This window comes from Anser anser (assembly GCF_964211835.1).
Source record: "Anser anser genome assembly, chromosome: 27".
NCBI lineage: Eukaryota > Metazoa > Chordata > Aves > Anseriformes > Anatidae > Anser > Anser anser.
The window spans coordinates 6,326,654-6,346,620 of NC_139748.1; the positions used below are offsets into that span (position 1 = coordinate 6,326,654).

The window sequence follows — 19,967 nt, forward strand, 5'->3', positions numbered from 1 at the left end:
TGAGGACGTGACCACGAGCCAAACCCCTGCGAGCCTCGGTTTACCCAGCGCCGAGCCGTCCCCTGGGCACGCGGTGACAGGACCGGCTGGCCACGCGCTGAGATCAGCCGCTGGCCACAAGAGGCCGGGCTGGGCAGGCGATGGTTTGCTGAAGGTGGCCAAATGCCACGGCCCGGCCACGTGCGCCGTGCCCAAGGTGGTCACGGCCAGCCCGGGTGGATGGGATGTCTCGTGGAGACGGTCACGCTCTGGGTTAGGAGGAGGGAATTAATAGCTGCTGTAGTCACCGGGGAAACACGTAGCACACCATGGGCACGTCCACGCCGAAACAGAGGAGGAGACTCGCCGACGCAGCCGGCTCCCAAATTGCCACCAGTGGCTACGGCAGCCCCGACACCGAGACCAGAACCGTGCAGCCCAGCGTTTCCATCCCCTCACCCGGACAAGACGGGCGCTAACACTTCATCTGCTTGCCGGGGAACTACAAGCTGCTCGGGATCCAACCGCCCGGCCGCATGTTTGCACCAGCATCCAGCACGGAAACAATCCTGACCTTGTCTGGTGCACGGGGAGCTCCTGCAAAAATAGCTTTCTTGGCTTGTGGGGCAGAGGAAAACTCCCCTCTTCCCCAGCTCCCCTCTCCACACCCTCCAAAAACACCTGCTCAGGCTCTCTGCCCTCCGCCCTGCTCGTTCTCCTCTTGGAAGGAGGATTTCTGGCAGAGCCAAAGCTGCAGCACGCAGGCTCCAAATTCCCCCATTTTCTGGGAGCCGGGGCCGAAATGCCAGCTGGGCTTCACGCCCCCCGTTCGGACGGGGTTTGCTTTTCTGTAAGCGGAGCCGCAGCCCTGCTCGCGGCGCTCACAGCTCGGCGCTGCGCTCGCTGAGCTCCGCTCCCAGGTGATTTGGATCAGGATACACCAGGAAGTTTGCTTTCGGCCGCCCCAGTCGGCGCGTGGGCGTGTAAACAGTGACCGACTTCACTGCAGGTTCGCCTCCTTTAAATGGGGACTTTCACGTTCGTCAGACTTGAAAAAACAACGCCATCTTTTAAACAAAACAACAAAAAAAAACCATTTCCCCTTCCATTGGCTGCAGCCGCCGCCGAAGGCATTTCTGTTTGAACAAGCGGGCCCTTCCCTCCCGCTGCCGCCTCGCTGCGCCCAGCGAAGCCGTGCCGCCGGTGGGGATGCTCCCACATGGAGATTTCGCAGCCCCTGGGACGTGCAGGGGCAGCCAGAGCGCTGCTGCTCCCCCTGCTCCTGCCATATGGGTGCTTTTTTGGCAAGCCAGGCTGGCTTTGCCCTCCTGGAGGAGTTGCTTGAATCAGGGCAAGGGAGCGGTGCCTGGGTTCATCGTCATCGTCGTGCCGCTGACACGGGCAAGTTCGCAGCGCGGACGGGTGCTTTCCGATGTGAACGTCGGGGTTACAAGTCTCCGGGGCTATAAAAGGGCAAATTGGAAATATCCCCGTGGAGGTTGCTGCCCGACACTCAAGCACTCACCCTGAAAGACTCAAAAATCCCCATTTTCCCCGTCGGAATTCCTCCTAAACGGCTTGGATGAAACAAATGAGATTAATCTAATCAGAGAGATGGATGGAGCTCATTAAAACGGTAGATTAAAAAAACCTACCCCACTTATTACCAATGCTCCCAAGGTCCTCTGCCTTTGCGGCAAGTTAAAGCCGCCCAGGAACTGGATTCCCTTGCAGAAATCTGCAGGAAAGGCATTAAAAATGCATTCAGCTATTACAGTTCTCCATGTCACCAGTCACTGGGGAAGGGAAATGAATGCAGGGCAAATGCACATACAATTAAATACACAACTGCCTCCTCTGGGACCAGGATTTATAGGCTGGGAGATCTGGGCCCTGCTCCGAAATGGAGAGACAAGAGCAGACTGAAGGCACCAGCGGGCTGTGCTCCTTTATCCTCTGACACAAACACCACCTCCTCACCCTCGGCTTCCTCACGCAAAGCTGAAAATCAGAAAGGGGCAAAAGCAGGACCTGGCGCCGCATGGAGCTGCACAGGGAGCACAAGGGGAAATTCCTGAACAGGATTTGGCCCGGACTGGCCCCACGATGAGCTTTACTGGCTGGGTTTCTCACAACCAGTGGCCTTCCTGCCCACAAGCTGCCTGCCAGCTCCTTCCTGGGGCTCTGAGCAGAACATCCACCCCCAAATCCTCCTCGTGCCCCTTCACGGCTGCTCTTTGGGACGAACCCACTGCACTGATGCTCCTGTACGTGTAAACACAAAGTTTGCACCACGTGCAAGGGCCCTGTTGCTTTCACTCCCCTCGCCTTTTCCTGCTGTTGAACTTTCCAGGCCGGAGCCACCAGCCGTGCATGAATTGCACGTGCTGTTTTTGGAGCGTTCTCCAATAGTTATCAGCTCACGCGAGGCGAGCAGACAGCCCTGCTTCTGCCTGGGGTCAGCCTGCTGAGCCGCGACACGCGTTCTCTGCGGCGAGTCCACCCCTGGAAAAACAGACAAATGAAAAAAAAAAAAACCAAAACTAAGAAATCCTGAGTCTGCCTGCCCGTAGAGTGCACAGCAAGCAGTGCTATGGCCTGTGCTGCTGGACTGCAGGGTCCTCAGTTCAGGAGGGAGCGAATCCCTCTCCCAGGGCCGTGCTGACCTGGCAAACCCCACACGCCAGACAAGCTCTGGGGTGCTTTGAGCAAGAGGAAAGAGCTGTCCGCACGCCGGGGTTTTCCCAGCTCCTTTCTCAGCGGCATCCACCCCCAAGCCAAGGGCCGCTCGCCATCTGATGCAACTGCGGCGCTGCCCGAGCCAAGCACTTTTCCCTTATTGCTTTTTGATGGGATGATTTTTACAGCTCCCCGGGGGCCCGAGGAAATCACCGAGGGTTTAAGGAGATGGCTCCGATACAACCGTGTGCTGCAGATGCACAGTGGGACAGCCGGGGGCTCAGGCTATGGCTAGCCTCCCCGGCACGCAGTTGTTTACAGAAACTAAACGGGTTACAACTCATCGGCCGAGCTGCATTAATCACACTCCCAGCCTGCTGCAAACCCACGGCAACGGGGGCAGCTCCAACCACCTTTAAAACCCACCCAGGACATTTCCCTTTGCAACTGCACGGGGCTAAGAGAGCTGCAGCATCGTTCATGCAGCCCAGCTGCGGAGCTGTAACTAATTACATGTGGTAATTGGGCTGTCCGGCCCCACATGGCGTGCCAGCGCTGCGCCTTTCATCCTCTGCAGTCCTCCAGCCACAGCACCCAGACATCTTAGGCGTTTCAGAGACTTTGGAGGGCTGAGCTGTTTCAGGAGGGGCGGATCAAGGCCCCAGCTCCCCGAGGGGCTGCTTCGTGTGCCCGTCCCACGCACACGTGGGGCTGGGCGCTGGGCACCCCGAGACCCCCCAGCCCCTGCCCTGTGGACCCGCAGCGCTCCGTGACCTCCCAGCTCCAGCAGTGGGTGCCGCAGGTGCCTGCCGTGGGTGTTATCAGATGCTTAGGAAAGGGGAAGGTGCTGGAGGGGAGGAGAAAGGCAGATGTTTCATTAGAGCACAAGCAGCCCGGGCTGGGCGTTTTGCCCCCCAGATTTAATTCCAGCGCTGGTCAAGGCGAGGGGAGGTTATAGCAGAAGGGTACACGGACAGAGGGTCGCCTACCAGAAAGAAAACTGATAAAAACAAATGAGAAATGTTGGGTGGAAGGACACTGCAGCTGTTGCAAACTCCAGCCCTGGAGCTGGCTTTTTCATTTTATTCACGCTGACAGCTCTAAGGTTAATACCCTGGCAGTTGACAGCCACTAAGCCACGGCTTTAGGTATAAAAACAATCAGCCCGTGACTCCCCCAGCCTTCAGACGGCAGAGAAATTCCTGCCATTCCACAGAGGGCAAGGGGAGCCGGGCATGGCGACTGCCTTTTGTTCTGCTGCAGCCCGGCTCGTCCTGCGCAGCCCTCCTGAAGCATTCACACAAAATTTATCCCAAAAACGGGGCTGGGGCCGGACTGGGAAGGGCCACAGCAGCACCGCCGTTGGTGAGGGACACGGCGCCTTGACGGCATGGCAGGGACAAGGCGGTGACGGGCGATAACGTGTTTTGCTCTCTTTCTACTCGAAGTGCTGCACGCCGTGAAGGGCTGCTGAAGGAGCAGCCTTCGGCCTCACCACACCCGGGCATAAAATGGCGGCTCCCAGCTCCCAGCTGGGTTTTTGGAGGTGCCGAGCCCACGGAGCCGCCAGCAACATGGCTCTACCGCCTCTCCTAGCCCATGAGGTGTGCTGAACCTAAACGAACATCTCCCTTCGCTTTCACAGCCCTTCTCTGGGCAGGGCGCCCCCCGCCCCACCACAGCCCTCCCGCTCTTCGCGCCCACCCTCCTCATCCTCCTGTCTTCCATGAGGCCCCTGAGCTTCACGCCTCCTCCTCCCCCCCCCCGGTTCGGAATGGGACAGCCCCGCCACGCTGCCTCGGCTCGGCGCCTGGAGCGTTCCATCCCGCACACGGGGGGGTGACGGGCAGCCCTCGGCCCGGACTGCGCGCTGCGGAGCGGCCCATCGGGCGCCACCATGGGGGGGGGCGCTGGGGGCGCGAGCGCTCCATTAGCGAGCCTCACCCGCTCAGCGACCATCAGCGAGGCCCCACGGAACGGGTCCAACGTTTAGGTGCCGGCGGGGGCTGGCACCCGGGGGTGGGCGTGGGATGGGCGGGGGGAATGGGCGAAAGCGCTGAGCCGGTTCCCCCCCTCCCGCCTCGCGTTGGTTTCGTCCCGTTTGAAGGGGCGGCGGGCGCGGGCCGCGCCGCGCCTCAGTCCAACGGCGGCCGCGTGCCGGGAGGAGGGCGGCGGGAAAGGGGGAAGGGCTCCGACGCCCCTTTTACCACCTCAGCGCCACTTTTACCATCCTGGAGCCCCTTTTTCCACCTTAGCGCCCCTTTTACCACCCCGGCGCCCCCCTCCCGGCCCCGGCAGGACCATGCCCAAGCCCAGCCCCGGCGACGAGCAGCCCCAGCGGCCGGCAGGCGCTGAGGCGGCGGCCGGGCGGCCCCGGGACTGCGGCGAGGAAGGGCCGCGGGCGTCCGGTACGGGGCAGTGGGGCCGGGCCCGGAGCCGCCGGCACCTCAGCGGCGAGCTGCGGGGCATCGCCAAAAACGGGGGTCTCGGGGCTGGGGGGAAGCTCCTGGGAGGGGGGTTAATTTGTGAGGCGACACACCGAGGGCTCGGCTGATGGATAAAAAGCAGCCAGCCTCCGTTAAAGGCAGCCCGAAACGTCACGGCCCCGGTAAAAAGCTCCCGGCGGGGGAGGCGATGCCGAGCAGCGGTCAGTAGGGGTCAGCCTGCTATCGATCAGCGAGCTCGCAACGTCCACCTTCAAGAGCTAAAGTGCCCTTGCGAAGCCACTTCCTCCCCTAAAACACAAGTTGCCCCTCTTTTTTCCTCATTCTCCAGCAGTGTTTTTAAACCTCCTCCTCGCAGCAGGCTGCCGAGCAGTCCTCCTCACCGCCTTTCCTTTTCCCTGCTTGCCTACAGCCAGCCCTCCGCAAGACCGCTCCGTGAGTGAGCTGCAGGAAATATCTGATAAGATCTACAAGCTGACCCTTGCGCATGAAATCGTGCTGAACGGTGACTTCAAACTGCAAATGGTCAACTTCTCCCCATTCAGGTGTATATAAATATATATACACCATATATATATATATTTTCAGGCTAGGCTTCTTTCTCTCATATTACATAAAAGACGTGAGAACATGGGAAGGAGGTTTGGCTCTGACTATAGAAGTAAAAAGAAAAGAGCTCCTGAAACAACAAATAAAAAAAAAGGGGGGGGGGGGCTGTTTTATTTATTCATTGCTTCACAATTTACTAAGAAGTTCTTAAATACAGCGAATGTCAGACGTGACTCACTAACACTGAAAGAATTAGAGGCTTCAGCTGCGTGAGCTGCAGCTTTGGCGAGAACAAAGCAGAATTTTCAGTGAACAGCTCTGAGGTGTCTGCACATTAGTTAAAGGTCTGTTTAAGTTGCTGACATTCTCTCCTTCATTACAAAGATGAGCGCTAGCTAGAAAAACATTCTCTTGATCTTCTCTGAGGACTTACGAGAGTTTCTGTGAAAAATACTGTGTTCTTTTTATCCCATAGTTGAGAGGGGCTAAGTGCATTTTATGAGCAGGGTTGAGAAGATGGAGTCCTGTTTTAGACGAACGGCACATTTAATCTGAGAGAGATTTTCATGAGGTGTATTGCTGCCAGTTTGGAGGAAAGACGAGGAGAAAATGTCGAAAGACCTAAACTGCAAAGAAAGCAGAGAGGAATGGCCCCATCGAACTGAGAGGTTGTGTTTATCTGACGCTAAGAGAAACCCCCTGCTCTCCTCTCTTCTTTCCTAGCCTGGAAAACAGAGTGAAGGAGACATTGCACAAAGCCTTCTGGGACAGCCTGAAAGAACAGATCTCTGCCAGCCCCCCTGACTACACTCAGGCAATCCAGCTGCTGCAGGAGATAAAGGAGGTCAGCTGATCCTGGCACAGGGAAGACCTTAGAATTAGTCTTCCCTTAATCATCACCCCACCCCTTAAATCCAAATGTTCCCATGTGAACATGTGTAAGAGGGAGGCAAAAACAAGCTCCATACGGTTTATAGGGAGACATAAGTTACACAACTGCACCTTCTAAAACGTGTCTGAGAAGGAAACTCATTCTCTGGTTCCAGGTCTTTAAAAACACTCTACCAAAACAATGGAAAGCCTGTTGAGCTGTTGGTTTTAGTAACAGCCATTCCAGGTATAGCATCTGCCAACCAAAAACTGCAATTCTGTGTGCAAAGACACCCCTTTAGCTATATGATGAACTGTACCTACTGTCTAAGTGAACAATGTGGTCTTCAGGAACATTGTTCAGAACTAAAAGACAATAGTTCTTAGCGGAGCATGAAATTGTGTATAGTTTTTCAGTCCACCTTTTCCCATTAGATTCCAGACAGGTAACTCCCTTCTTTTGTGCACGATGGTAAAGGAGATTTTGCAATCTGCGAAACAGTAGCCAGACATCCTGAAGTGAGTCATTAGAGACAAACATTCCCTTAAAGCAATGTGTGCCCCACAATTTGTGTACTGAGTCTCAATTCAAGGCCAACTTTGATTCCTGTTGAGCAATTCCAGAGAACTGTTGTGTTTTTGGATTAAAAGCTAGCGTTACTTCTTTGGGCAGGCTCTGCTGTCATTGCTGCTGCCACGACACAACCAATTGCGAAGCCAAATTGAAGAGGCCCTCGACGCGGAGTTAATTCGACAAGAGGCTGAGCACGGGGCTCTGGACATCCGTGGCCTCACCACGTACATCCTTGACACGATGGCAATGCTGTGTGCGCCCGTTCGAGATGAGGATGTGCAAGGACTGCAAAGCCTCTCAGACCCAGCTCAGCTTCTCAGGTGGGCGATGCTCCCTCAGTCTTGGGCTATGCAGACCAGCAAAACCCTCAACATTAAAACCCTGGGTTAAGAGGGAGCTGCCCTGGAATTATATCCCTTTTTTGGTTTTGGTTCTTTTTCAGGGTAGTTACATTTGTGTTGTCCAGTTGCTCTTAGATAGCAGAACAGTCTTCAGTGAAGTAAATCCAATTTTTTTCTAGTAAATTTTAGGGAACAGACACTCCAATTAGACTGAACAGACTTCTGTCAGAAAACGGAGTAAAGAATTTCTGAATTTCCCTTTCTTAGCATTCTAAAATGACCCACAACTATCGCTTTTACTAATGTATTAAACTTTCAATTCGCTGTGTCTCATCCAGGGAGATTTTCCGGGTGTTGGACCTGATGAAAACGGATATGCTGAATTTTAGCATCCAGAGCCTCCGCCCCCACTTGCGGGACCATTCCATCCAGTATGAACAGAAGAAATTCCAGGAACTCGTAGATAAGCTTCCCAGTAAGTCAGTGGGGAAGGGAGACGAGACCTATTACTTCTGCAGGAGATAACGAAGCACCATAAAGGGCCTTGAGTATTCTAAAGCTGATGTTTTCATCACATGCTCAGTAAGAGATAAGAGAAATGCCCCTAAAAGCTGAAGGACTCCTGGGTCCCTTTCTCAGCCTCTTCTCTACCATACGTTGCAGAAAAGAAGTCGGTGTGCTTCAGTTTCTGCATGCATAAGATGGGCCTAATAGCTGCCTCGTGGGTAACTGTAAGAGCTCGCAAGTTTAAAGTGTTTTGAGACCCTCAGAGGAATCAGCAAAATGGTATTAGCAGGTGTATTTAAATGAAAAGCTGGCACTTGATGCAGACATCCCTTCTGTGCTGGGCTGTAGAATATTTCTCTCTGGCTGCCTCTCATTTATAAGGCTTAATTAAAGGTGCTATTCGAAGACTGAAACCCTCTCTACAGCATAAAGTTCTCCAGATACCAGTGTCAGGAGGCCTAACCCTGTGCCCAGCCAAGAGGGCATTAATGTTGAACGTTAGAGAAGGTGTAAACCACCCCCCACCAGCCCAGGATCCAGCCCGTGCCTTGGCATTGCGGATGTGCATCCCATTCAGCTGGAACATCACGTAGCCACTTCTTACTCAGTTAGTTTGACCTGCCTGTTCTTTTTTTTTTTTTTTAACCCCTGTTGCAGACAGCCTGGATCACACCACAGAGTGGCTGCGCGAAGCAGCAGCAGAAGCGTCGGCCTCCCTCTCTGGGTCACAGCCCCACTCTGCAGCCCTACAGGGGGCAGTGGGTGGTAGCACAGCGCTGCCAAGCCTCACGTCTGTGCTAAATCAAGGATACATGAACCTGCTCTGCTGGGAGCCTGGACAAAAGGAATACCCTGAGGTAGGACGAGAGCTGGGACACCTCTACAGCATAAAGACATACTAAAGTTTTAAACAAGTGTATAGGTTCTCTATCTTCTGTAGAAATAACTGGCAAGAGTCTCTGTCCCCTCTACACCACAAGTCATTGCACGGGGTTTATTCCCCATGGGAAACAAGTTGGAATTCTTCACAAAACTAACCTTCTCTGCTGCCTCCCTCCACTCAGCTCCGTGGCTTGAGAATCGCTCAGTCATCACAGCCGCTGTCTCTGCACCCACAGGCTGACTGGTTTCTGTTCACAGACACTGCTCATGGACCAGGCCCGGCTGCAGGAAGTCCAAGCGCAGGTGAATCTGCTTACCGTCACAGCTGCCATCCTGCTAGTGACCAGCGGCACGTGTGGAAGTGCCTTATTTGGCTCACCTGGGTTTGTAGCTAGGCTGAAACTGGTAACAAAGGTCCTCTCGGAAGGGCTGTCTTGTACCAGGTGGGTTACATTTTCTTTTCCAGAAGGAGAAGAGTGAATATGTAGGCACTGCTTGGGTGCAGGACAAGCAGCAGGAATCTCCTTTGGCAATTGAAGAGGATCTGAGATCCAAGTGGCAGCCAGGTCCACTGCAAGGAGTGGGGGAAGCCAGCCGGCGTATTTAGCTGGGTGTTAGCTCCCTGGGGCGACTGTCCCTTGGTTAAAGGGACCAGTCAGTAGTGCTGATCCCTGCGTCACAGGAGCCAGCCTCGGGGCAGCTGCCTGCCTGCTGAAGGGCAGAGGAAGGGAAGCATAGCTCACTTGCAGCAGGCACCAGAGCTGTGGCTGAGTGGGGTTTGTCAGATGCTGCTCCCTGCCCGTGATCCCACCCAAAGGGCACGTGGAGAGACTTCCCTGCTTGCTCTGCACCTGAGACCCCCTCCCCAACAAATCTGCCCAGTGGTTGGGGTGCTGGTATACACCTTTGCATGATTTAGGTGTGAAGAAGCTTTGCAAGACATCAGCGACCAGGTGCTGCAGGAAGTCAGCAGGGCGCTCTCGCAGCTGGGTTACCCTGCTCTTACCAGTGACAAATGTGCTTCCCTGAAAGGCCAGATAAAAAGCATCGCAGACAAGGGCAACGCAGTCCGGCGTGTCATCGGTGAGTCTCTGAGCTCGTCTCTCCCTCAGCAGTGAAGAGGCTTTCACAAAAGGTTTAGGCTAATAAGCCTGCAGGATAGGTACTAGCACAGAAACTCCCTGCATCGTGCAGAACTACTGCAGGGTCAAGAAGCTAGGTTTAGAAACTGCCCTGATTTTCCTATTTCACCCTGAAAGACTCCCAAACAGTAATTGCTTTGAAAATCTCTTAAATCCTACCATCCTCGCTAAAAGCTAAACAGGCCTAAGTGCAAGGTCTGTTAGTAGGTGGTGTTGCAATCTTCAGGCTGGTGTGTAGAGTGGGAGCTTAATCGCTGGCTCTAGTAAAGCACCACGCTAAGATCTTTAAATAATATTTATCCCTAGGGAGTGCACTGCCTGGTATTCAGCTAACCAGCTGCCCCATAATGCTGCTCCATCAAAATATTTATTCAAATGTCTTGGATAAGAGCTGATTATTTTGACCTTTTATTAGGCTCTGAACGCTACTAGCTCCACATCAGATAGCAGTGCCACGGGCAGCTAGTACACTGCAGGAAAGATTACTTCCACATGGAAGACAAGCTTTTATCAGCTATGAAAATAAGGTGAGGCTCTTCCTGCCCACTGCTGCATCCACCTAAGTATCCTTCTCAGCCCACGTAGATACTATCACGTTATTTGGGTTTATTCCTTCCATGACAGGGCAGCCTATTTTGTTCTGAAGTAATTCAGAAGGCTGAATTAGTAGCCTGACCCAACCTTGCTGGGCAGCGTGCGATGGCAATGACTCACTGATGGCGTGGTGTTAGAAGCTGCAGAGCCAGACAGCCTGCCCCTCTCCACGTCTAAAAAGCAGCGTCTCGTCTGTACTCTTTGTCACTCTCAGCACTTTCCAAATACATGCTTGAAACAGCAACATCCAAGGCAGTCGGGTAGTTGAGTCTCAGCTGCGTGTCCCTCAGAGAGGCTGCCTGAATACTTTGAGTTTTAAAACGCTGCTGTGGCAGGCCGGATAAATCCTGGGCTCTGACGTTCTATATTCCATTGTGCTTCTAAGATGCTTGACACTCAAGTTCTGTACAAAAACTTAAGAGTGGACAAAAAATCTCTGTTGTTGAACTGCTCCACTTCAGTGTAAGCATTGCCAAATCCATCAAGCCTAATGTCCTCCAGCCCAGTATCCCCGGTAAAGCCATTGTTTAAAGCAACAACCCAGGACAAAGTGAAAACAAGGCATGTATACCTAATACTCAAATGCTCTCCTAGCATCAGGTAGCTTCACCTTGGTTCCTGTGCTGGCTGCTATCTCATCTACTTAGTGTTTGGAAGAAGACCACACTAATCCACCATGTCCCAAGTCCATCTAGAGCTTGTCCACACCATCCTGCAACAACGCAGCTGTCATCAGATCTGCTCTTAACTGCACAAGGAATCCTTTCTCTCAAAAGCTAGCTTGCTGTGCAAAGGTTGATTTTTGTTCTCTTGCTTTTGCTCCCTACAGAGCAGCGGATTCTTTTGTTCCTCAGCCATTTTATTTCCCCCGACGGATGGAATTCTCAAAAAGATTTTCCAAAGGGTCTTGATGCCATCCAGGAAGAGCTGCAGGAAGTTGGGCGCAGGTTTAGAAGCGTGATCCACCACAACAGGCAGGTGTTTGGCCCTTGCTACTTGGGAATTCTCAAGAAAGTGCTTTTCCCAGAGGCAGAACCAGAATCAGATGCAGGAACAGGTTCCTTCTGATCATCTTTATTGTGTACCACACAGGAGGGCAGGGGTGGAACGCATTCTCCAGCAGTTTCTCAAATCATGCTTCAGCTTGTAAAACTCAATCAGATAAACCCAGCTGGGCCGCCACAGCTACTGGGAAGTGACTCTTAGCGTGTCAATAGCTGAATAAACCTCTCAACTACAAAAGGGAATGTTTTTTTTTTTTTTCACCCCCACCCCCCCAAAAAATGCCACTATTTAGTAGGGAAGGAAATGAAGGTTATAAAACTGCAACACATTTTTTTTTTTTTTAATTCAAGGTGTTAATTCTGTTGTGGGCCTGTAGCCTACTTTGCTGAAATGTTAGTCACAGCCTAGGGACGCAGTTTGGATTTGATAAAGCCACACGGTATTTAAGATCATTATAACTGCTCAATATATTTCAGAGTTAGCTTGAAAACATGACTTACTGAATTATTAGAAATGGAGCATATGGTATAAATTTAGCAGCCCCCAATGAATTCAGTATATTACATCAGCCAGATTTCACTTGACACAAAAATCTGAACTTTCACCTGTATTTAAATGTCTGGATTTCTTGCTCTAATTTTATGTAAGGAAAACCTCCTACTTGGTATGCCAAAAATCTTTGCTGGGTAAATCCTATAAGCAATGGCTGCCTGAACTGTTAGAGTTGTTATGTGAATTAATTGCTGCTGTGCTGCAGCAGAACATTGATTTTAGTGTTTATCATCAGTAAATTAGGGTCCTGACAGTCCACCCTCAGTGGAACAATCCTTGCAGGTGTATGTGGGAAGGGGTAAAAAATCAGCCTTGCCCACAATTATGTGGAGGACACAGTGGTTGCAGACCATCGTGTTATAGGTAGGTGTATCTTTAACAGAGCACGTGGATGTGCTTTTATGCATAAATTAGCCTCAAAAGAATTTAGTATTCGGTATTTGGGATCAATATTGAATCAATCCCAGTCATATTGGGATCAGTATGATTAACTGCAATACGAGCGACTTCAACCAAAGCGATTTGCGCCGCCAACATCCTACATCCTGCGTGCCACACACACAGGGACAGCACAAACCCTGCCCTGCGGCCACAGAATTGCATCAGGCCTGCTCCCAGCAGAGCAGCAGCCCGTGCTTCGCTTCTACGAGAGCAGCGAATTGTCTCTGCGCGCTGCTTGACGTTGCTGACGGTCTCTTTGTTCCTTGGAGTTACAAAGCAAAGCAACACAGGTACAGCGCTAGGCTGAACTCGTCACACCTCGCTCAGCTGCCCACCCTCACCCCCTCCTCTTACCTGCTTCGGCTGCACAGGTCGGGTGTGCGAGATGAGGACAAGAACAGCGCTGCTTGCACAGATGAACAGGAGACTTCTGCACAACACGTAGGTCGCAGTGATAACAGGGCGAATGTGTGTCTAAGTTTGTTTATTAATTCAGTCTGTTCTAAGTTGTACAATTATGAAAACAACAAAACGACTGCTGGAAGCCCAGGAATATTTACAATCTCGCCTTGTTGTAGTGAGGTCAGTCTATGTTGTTGCACAGATTGGTTATGTTTGGTACCACAAGATGTTGAAAATTCAGACGAATTTGAACAGATTAACAATTGTATATACAGAAAATAAAAGGAAATTCAAGTATCAAAATACAGACAGATTAAATAACATTTGTATTACAAATCAGTCCCACTGCCATACATCACAATTAGCAAAAATGTCTACATTGCAAACTGAACTTGACTGTTCTCTGCCCTGTTAGGGAATCTCAGGTTATTCTTCCACGGGTAAGAAAAGTGAACTAGATCTACTTGGTAAGAGCAGCACATTTACTTCCTTTTGAAAAAAAAAATAAAAAATGCAGTAAGTAATGCCAATAGGAGACCTACAAGGGAGACTTTCTGCAACAAGACAGCGTTGTAAACACTGTGCTTGCTCTAAAATAAAGATCTGATTGCATGGAAACGATGCAAGCAGAAGAAAGCCAGGGAAAATTCTGCTGCTAGAAACTTCAGAAGTGGGGTGGTAGGAGCATTAAAGCAACTGAACCCACATCAGCTGGGCACAGAAGGAGTTGGTTGGAGGTACTATTTGGCATCTGGTCTGTGTCTCACAGCAGCCTTGTGAAGGCATGAACTTTTCACTAGAGGTACATCCTGGCAGGTGCCCTATCTCCTCCCTAGGAGGGAGACAGGCATGTACCCCACAAGAGTTGCATAATTTTTATCTTCTAAAAAGAAAAATCCCAAAGAAAGTTCAAAATCAGCTAAGATTGGGTGGTTTTGTTTGTTTGTTTTTGTAAATACAAAACTAAAAAGGAAAAAGCAACTTCGATTTGGAAAAAAAATCATCCCCTCCTTTATTAAAAAAAAAAAAATCTTAGTAAAAAAACATCTTAGCAAACATCTTTGTTTGTCTTGAGTTCTCAGCCTGGACTCATGCCGTGTACAAATCAAAGCCTGTAAACTACAATCTGTTCTCGAAAAGGGGAACAAAACCTGGGGCAGCACCACCTTTTCCCAGGCAGGCAGTACAGCAGATGCATTTTAATTCAGTCATATTCAGCACCAGAAATTTAGGGCACTTTCCTCCAGGTACCATGAAATCCTGTAGGGAGGAAGAGCCAAAATACTGCGTAATGGATGCGTTAAACAAATTCCTAGGAGTCAGTGACTGGCACGGTCCAGAATCAGTCTCCAGCATGCAAGTACCTCAAAACCCACTGAAATTAAAGGGGAAGATGCACTGCCAAAACAATTGCTTTGTCTATTAAATGAGAAAGAGCATCTGGCTAAAGAACTGTTGGATCACTAAAGACAACCATGGAATTATACACAGGACTGGCAAGGACCACCAGGGTCACCAATTCCAGCCCCCTGAAGATTGGAGTCTTCATCACCACGTCACCTCCAAGCCAACCTTCAAAAAGCTCGTGCATCAAAAAAAGAAAGGTGTCCCTCCTCCCAAGCAGAGGTTCAATTTGCAATCTCTCCAAAAAGACTTGTTGCCAACACACCAAATATTTACACTTACACCAGTATGAATTGCAACATACGCATAACAAGGAATGTTAGGTTTCCTAAATTCATCAACTTAAAAAAAAATCTCCACTTTCCCCTCCTAATCATTTACAGGTCTATGCCCTTGGGATTACGGTTCACTTCTCTCCTATCTTACTGGCTGGAGAGACTAAATGAAATCCTGACATACAGCAGCAACTGGAGTTAAACAGAAATTATTAGGGCATATCATTCTAGTAAAGCAGCAGGGTACCACATCCCCAACCATTACAATGCCTGTCGAGATTGTAACAAATGTGCCGCGCTATGTTTTTGCATCTGAAGGATTAAAAATCACAACTGTTTTAACAGCTCTCCCCCGAGAGGAACAGTACTGTGAAAACACATCAGTCACAGCCAAAACTACTGTTAAATACTCCGGTAATTCAAAGAAAAATCAGCACACAGCACACCTTCAAGATGGCAGTATTTGGGGATACAGAACTTCGAATGGGGCCAAGCCATCCTCGGGTCGATATGATTTATCCTCGGGTATGGACTGTTTCAGTGTAATGCCCAAAATTTAACTCCTTTTTTTTTTGTTCATCTTCCAAAAACTGTTGCACTAATTAAATAATGAGCTAGTATCAAAAAAGTGCTAAATCACAATTGAATAAGCTTAAAAAAATCCAACCCGTCAGGGCATAACTGCATTTAAAAACAAGACAGGTGCACAAGAGGCTGGAGTCGCCTCCAGGTATTCAGTGCGTAAATGGGAAGAAATTGTGTCCTTGCCATAGAAATGTCAAGTATTGCAATGCAACAGTTCTCTGTAGGGGAAGCGAGCTTTGTACCATTGGTAATACTTGGCCACAACCACTCGGAGGTGGAAGATCCTTTGCAGACTCTTTTCCTTAACTTATCTCCATCCGCTATAAAAGCATGGAAGGGCTTGGAAAGCAAAGGATGCAGACTTACCCTGCAAGGCTTCTCACACTGGAGGAAGTTATTTCCAAGAATTTGGCATTTCTCTACTGTTCACCCAGAATTGAAGCAATTTTCAGTACCATTAGAGATGCGCACACCACTCCCACTGCTAAGACTTTCTATTGTACTCCTTGCCGGACTGCGTGGATTCTCAGTAAATAAAGATATTTTTTTTTTTCCCTCACCAAAAAAAACCTGCAGTGCTACATTTAAACTGTGAACTGGATTTACTCTGTATCATTTCACATGTAAAAAAAAAAAAGAAACGGGTCGAAAGAAGTTTTTTGTTTTTTTTTCCTCAGCCTAGGAAACGTGACATCGCTCTCGGCCTCGGAAGTCTCAACTTTTCCTTTGCTAGAAATGGAGAGCTGCTTTTCTCAGCTGGAGGCTGGGATCCCTTTCCCCCTCTGCTTTGGGAGCCCTCACTGAGCAGCCATGCACCCACTCCGAGGCAGACACCAGTGCCAGATGGAGATGATCTTCGTGTCAGCAGGCCACTGCTTCTTAGGTCTCTGCCCCGTTACTACATTTCCGTGGTAGGAGACAGCTGCCCGGAGATCAGCTTTTCAGAGGCAAACAGAAAGGAAGATAATGGAATGAATGATTTCCGAGTCATACACAAACGAGTGCCGGGAAGGGCGAGGCGTACAGCCAGGAGATGAGACACAGCCGTGAGGGTTAGGGACACAGAGGAAGCTTTGTACTGCGGGCAGGGCCGCCTGTGATTCCAGCTGGGTTTGGACGGTCACCCCTAGAAAGGCACATGCACTCGCGGCCCCGTTTCGGGAGGAACCTGCCGCTCCCAGCTCAACGCAGGGGGAGATGCAAGAGCTCAGACCCTCTGAAATCAGGAATAGGTGTGGGCGACTGTACGGTAAATGCCTACACGTAGAACCTACACTGCCATTGCTATCGGTTCTGTTCCTCTCTGAAGGATACTAAACCCTGAGGGCACTCGTGCAGCTCGGGAAGCTGCTGAGAACCAAGCCCCAAACCAAGCTCTCGGAGCACCTCTGACGCTGCAATATTCTGCCATCCACAATGCTCCGGCTCGTGGGACAGCGCTGCAGGGCTTTGGGCAACTCCAGCGCGACCTCTGCTTCAGACCTTTAGGCAAAGGAGCCACTGGGTCTATGTTAAGGGCTTTATAACACAGGAAACACATCTACTTTCCTTTTCTTGCTTTAAGACAATCCCCTGAGTCCTCTCACTGGGATGCTTACTAGCCTGGCCCTAATTTTGAAGTCAGTTTGCCACTCAGTGCCATTAAGCCACAAAGGACTCCAATGATCAAACTCATTCCCAAGAAAACGGCTAAATGAAGATGTTGAAACATCACATTTCACCACAAGTCTGGGGAAACAGAAGCAGCGAGGCAGAAGCTCTAAAGCCCCAGTAAAACTCAGGCGAGCTTGTTCTGTCCCCTAAAGAACAGCTGGAAATAACCCAGGGCTGCTGTTCTGACCATTCACTGATCATGAGGGGAGATTCGGGGTGAATTCCAAAAGCTCTTTTGGAACCAGAGCGCTGCCGGAGACACGCGTGCGCCCCCTGCCCACGTAACCCACGGTGCCCACGCAGCCACGGCACGCGGGTGAGCGGGCGGCTGCCGCCCACCTTCGGGTCTCTAACACAGACTCGCTGTCACTGCCAGCTCCCCACACCTGGGCTGTGAGGGGATTTTTTCAGACTCTCGCATGAAGGTGCACGTCAGCGAGCTACGGCCCCGGCCACGCTGCCCCACCTGCTCAGCCTCCCCCCGGGAAAGGTGCGCGGCCGCTGCCTGCGAGGGGCTGAGCGGGGCCCACGCTGGGGCTTCGCCGCGAGACCGCAGGTCCCGGACGGCGTCCGTCGGGAGAGCGAAGCCGAGCGCAAGGGGTTTGCTGCCACTGTGTGGAAGTTGCGACGCCTTTCACTACGGGGCCCCGCAACAGCTCTGTAAAGGGAGCGAGCCTCGCACCCTGAGAGGTAGGTAAGTGCATTCCCAGCCTGAAAACGGGGACACCGAGGTAAAGAGAGGCTACGTTGCTTGGACATGCAGCACGTTAATGAGAAGCAGAAGTTAATGAGAAGCTGGAGTCCTGCTTCCCAGCACTGTCTTGCCATCAGATCACCCTCCTCCTCCTCAGTTTCATCTCAGAGAGCTTTGCAAATGCAAGCGAAGGAACTGGGGGCAGGTCTGTGACAGCTTGCTCGGGTACTCACGGGGGACGTGAACTGTTCTGCAGTCCCAGCCCGTCCCAGCTCCGCTCTGACCTGTGCCAAGTGCCCTGCAGCCTCGTGCAAATGATTCCCAGTCTGGGACTAAAAGCGGCTTCTACTGAGATGCACAGAAATGGGGACATGCTCCCAGAGGAAAACACACGCTTGAGGAACAGCCAGCACAGGCAGAGGTGCCCACTGACGTGGGGCCATTTCCAAATGAAATCCTTGCTCTCAAGGCTGAAAGGCGACAGATGTTTCAAGATCCCTGTAGCCCTCATCGTGCAATGTTTTGTAGACTGAAAATAAGCTTTGGGTCAGCAGCAGACTGATTTCAATCACATCTCTCCCTTTAGCAAAAAAGGAAAACTGCAGAAAACGTGCTGAACGCAGCACAGCTCCGCCTGCTTTACCAGACCTCTGCCAGCGCAGTGTCCAGCCCCTCTCAAACACCTTTCCTTCCCAACACGGGGCTAACAACATGTGCCTTCAAGCGCTTTACCTCTTCACAATCTTTACAAGTGAGAACTACGCCCATAGGTCACGAGAAGTCTGTCTGGTGAGTGTAAACACAAGGACTACGGGGGAAAATCCTACCAGGGACTGAAATGCATGCAGCTGAAAAGCTCCCGCGGGGTGCTCGCTGGAGGCCACCGCGCCGGATCTCCGGGAAGGGTCAGAGCTCACAGTGGGAACGATCACGCCCGGCCCAAACCTGCGCTCCCATCAGAGCAGCTTCTCTGCTCCAGGCTTCGAGGAGAGAGATCATGGGCAGGGACCCCGTGAGGAAATCTAGTGACCGTGTGTTATTTGCAGACAGCATCACAGTGGTTAGTGTCGGTTCGAATGACAGGTAAGAGGAGGGGTGAGTTCACCGGAACAGTATGCAGCCGTGGCTCAGTCGGGAAACAGAGGATCTAGGAGGAGGGAGTGCGTGCACCGCAGAGACGGGAGGTCTCCATCAGTCCAAGGATAAGAAGGTGAAATAGAAAAAAGGCCTGGGGAGCGTCACGTTGCCCCAGGGATTCACAGTGCCAGAGCGAGGGGAAAGATGTGAAAACGGCAGGCGGCTTCCTGGATCCACATCTCCGACTGCCCCAGCCTGCACCCCTCTGCACCTCCCACCTCACGGACATCTAACAGCGTGTTACCCTTGTTTCCGAGTAAGGAGAATTCACAGTGTTCAGTAGTGATCAGGTACAAAAGCCGTGTAAGTCTACAGTCTCTTAAGTGCTGCTGCCTTTGACGTAGTGCCTACGCGGGGCTCAGTGCGAGCAGCTGGAGGAAGAGGGAGTTTAGAACAGCAGACAGATCAGATCGCAAAGGCACGGTTAGACTAGGTGGACACAGGGTTTGTTTGCTTTAGAAGATAGTGGTCTCATACTTAGTGCTGAGGGTCCGCTTGGAGTCCTGTTTGGGGTCCACGACCCAGGAGACACTGGCATGAGACTGGGAGTCTTGGTCCACTTCAGGGGGCTCCAGCTGGAAATGAAGGAGAGAAAGAGCGCGTTAGGGCATCGCGCCTCCGGGAGCCCGAGGCTGGGACAGAACGAGCGGGCGCTCAACGCGTGGAGAGGCTGCTGCTCTGCCCAGCACCTATCCCCAAAATGTACGTGTGCAGGGAAGCAGCTCTCACTGCGGAGGCATTTGAGTCCTTCACAGCTAAAACATTTCTAAGCACATCGTTCTCAGCCCGGCACCCTGAGATGACCTCCTGAGCGAGGCCTGCAAGCCCCTATCACCGTTAGCGACAGCTTCACTTCGTTTCACAAACAAGCATGAAAAATTCAGCGCTGTAGAGACGGCACTATAAAAAAATAAGAGGCAGAGGGGGAGAGAGGGAGACAGCTCCAGGCAGGTGAACTCCCATGTGATTTACTCTCCTGACCAAGCAAGGCTCTTTCCTCTTGTCCTCCCGCATCAGGATCCTGCAGGAAGGTTACCACCACCAGGAAGAGCAATGCGGTTAGCTGAGAGCTGCCGCTCTGCATCAGCAGGGAGACTCTGAGCAGTTTGTCCCCGGGGTCCATCGGAGCCCGCGGTGCGGGCCCTGCAACGAGCGGGGAGGGAAAACGGCGGCGAGGCAGGACACGGGAGCACGGCAGGAGGCACGGGAAGCAGGGAGGCCGGTGGCAGCTGGGGCAGCCCAGGGCGGTTGGTAATGG

At 51.6% G+C, this 19,967-nt stretch overlaps 3 protein-coding genes across 21 annotated transcripts in view; 1 reads left to right on the top strand and 2 right to left on the bottom strand.

Moving 5' to 3' along the window:
- The window catches only part of SCUBE3 (signal peptide, CUB domain and EGF like domain containing 3), a 55,073-nt gene extending 45,955 nt beyond the window's left edge, over positions 1–9,118 (bottom strand). For 7 of the 8 annotated variants that reach the window (XM_083812361.1, XM_083812365.1, XM_083812364.1 and 4 more), the window contains exon 1: positions 8,982–9,076. The gene's annotated coding sequence lies outside the window, so the exon portion shown is untranslated. Of the gene's footprint in view, positions 1–8,981 lie in introns of all 8 variants that reach the window. The other variant, XM_083812360.1, reaches the window with a different exon arrangement.
- Positions 2,493–13,485, top strand: TCP11 (t-complex 11). The gene is made up of 9 exons (XM_083812371.1): positions 2,493–5,066; positions 5,515–5,647; positions 6,375–6,495; positions 7,195–7,415; positions 7,775–7,911; positions 8,601–8,800; positions 9,084–9,268; positions 9,745–9,908; positions 11,391–13,485. Exons 1-9 carry the CDS (start codon positions 4,961–4,963, stop codon positions 11,627–11,629), a joined length of 1,506 nt encoding a protein of 501 aa, XP_083668497.1. The 5' UTR covers positions 2,493–4,960; the 3' UTR covers positions 11,630–13,485.
- Positions 13,027–19,967, bottom strand: part of ANKS1A (ankyrin repeat and sterile alpha motif domain containing 1A) — a 107,192-nt gene continuing 100,251 nt past the window's right edge. For 7 of the 12 annotated variants that reach the window (XM_083812346.1, XM_083812342.1, XM_083812338.1 and 4 more), the window contains one exon: positions 13,027–19,284. In XM_083812346.1, coding sequence (XP_083668472.1) covers positions 19,165–19,284 — 120 coding nt within the window. In that variant the 3' untranslated portion in view covers positions 13,027–19,164. The remainder of the gene's footprint in view (positions 19,285–19,967) is intronic. The other 5 variants (XM_083812344.1, XM_083812349.1, XM_083812340.1 and 2 more) reach the window with 2 other exon arrangements.

Excerpts from the sequence above, each read along its gene's own strand:
- TCP11 (XM_083812371.1), top strand. The coding sequence starts at position 4,961 with ATGCCCAAGCCCAGCCCCGGCGACGAGCAGCCCCAGCGGCCGGCAGGC. Across the intron at positions 5,067-5,514 it reads GGAAGGGCCGCGGGCGTCCG|CCAGCCCTCCGCAAGACCGC; the intron begins GTACGGGGCAGT and ends GCTTGCCTACAG. Across the intron at positions 5,648-6,374 it reads GTCAACTTCTCCCCATTCAG|CCTGGAAAACAGAGTGAAGG; the intron begins GTGTATATAAAT and ends CTTCTTTCCTAG.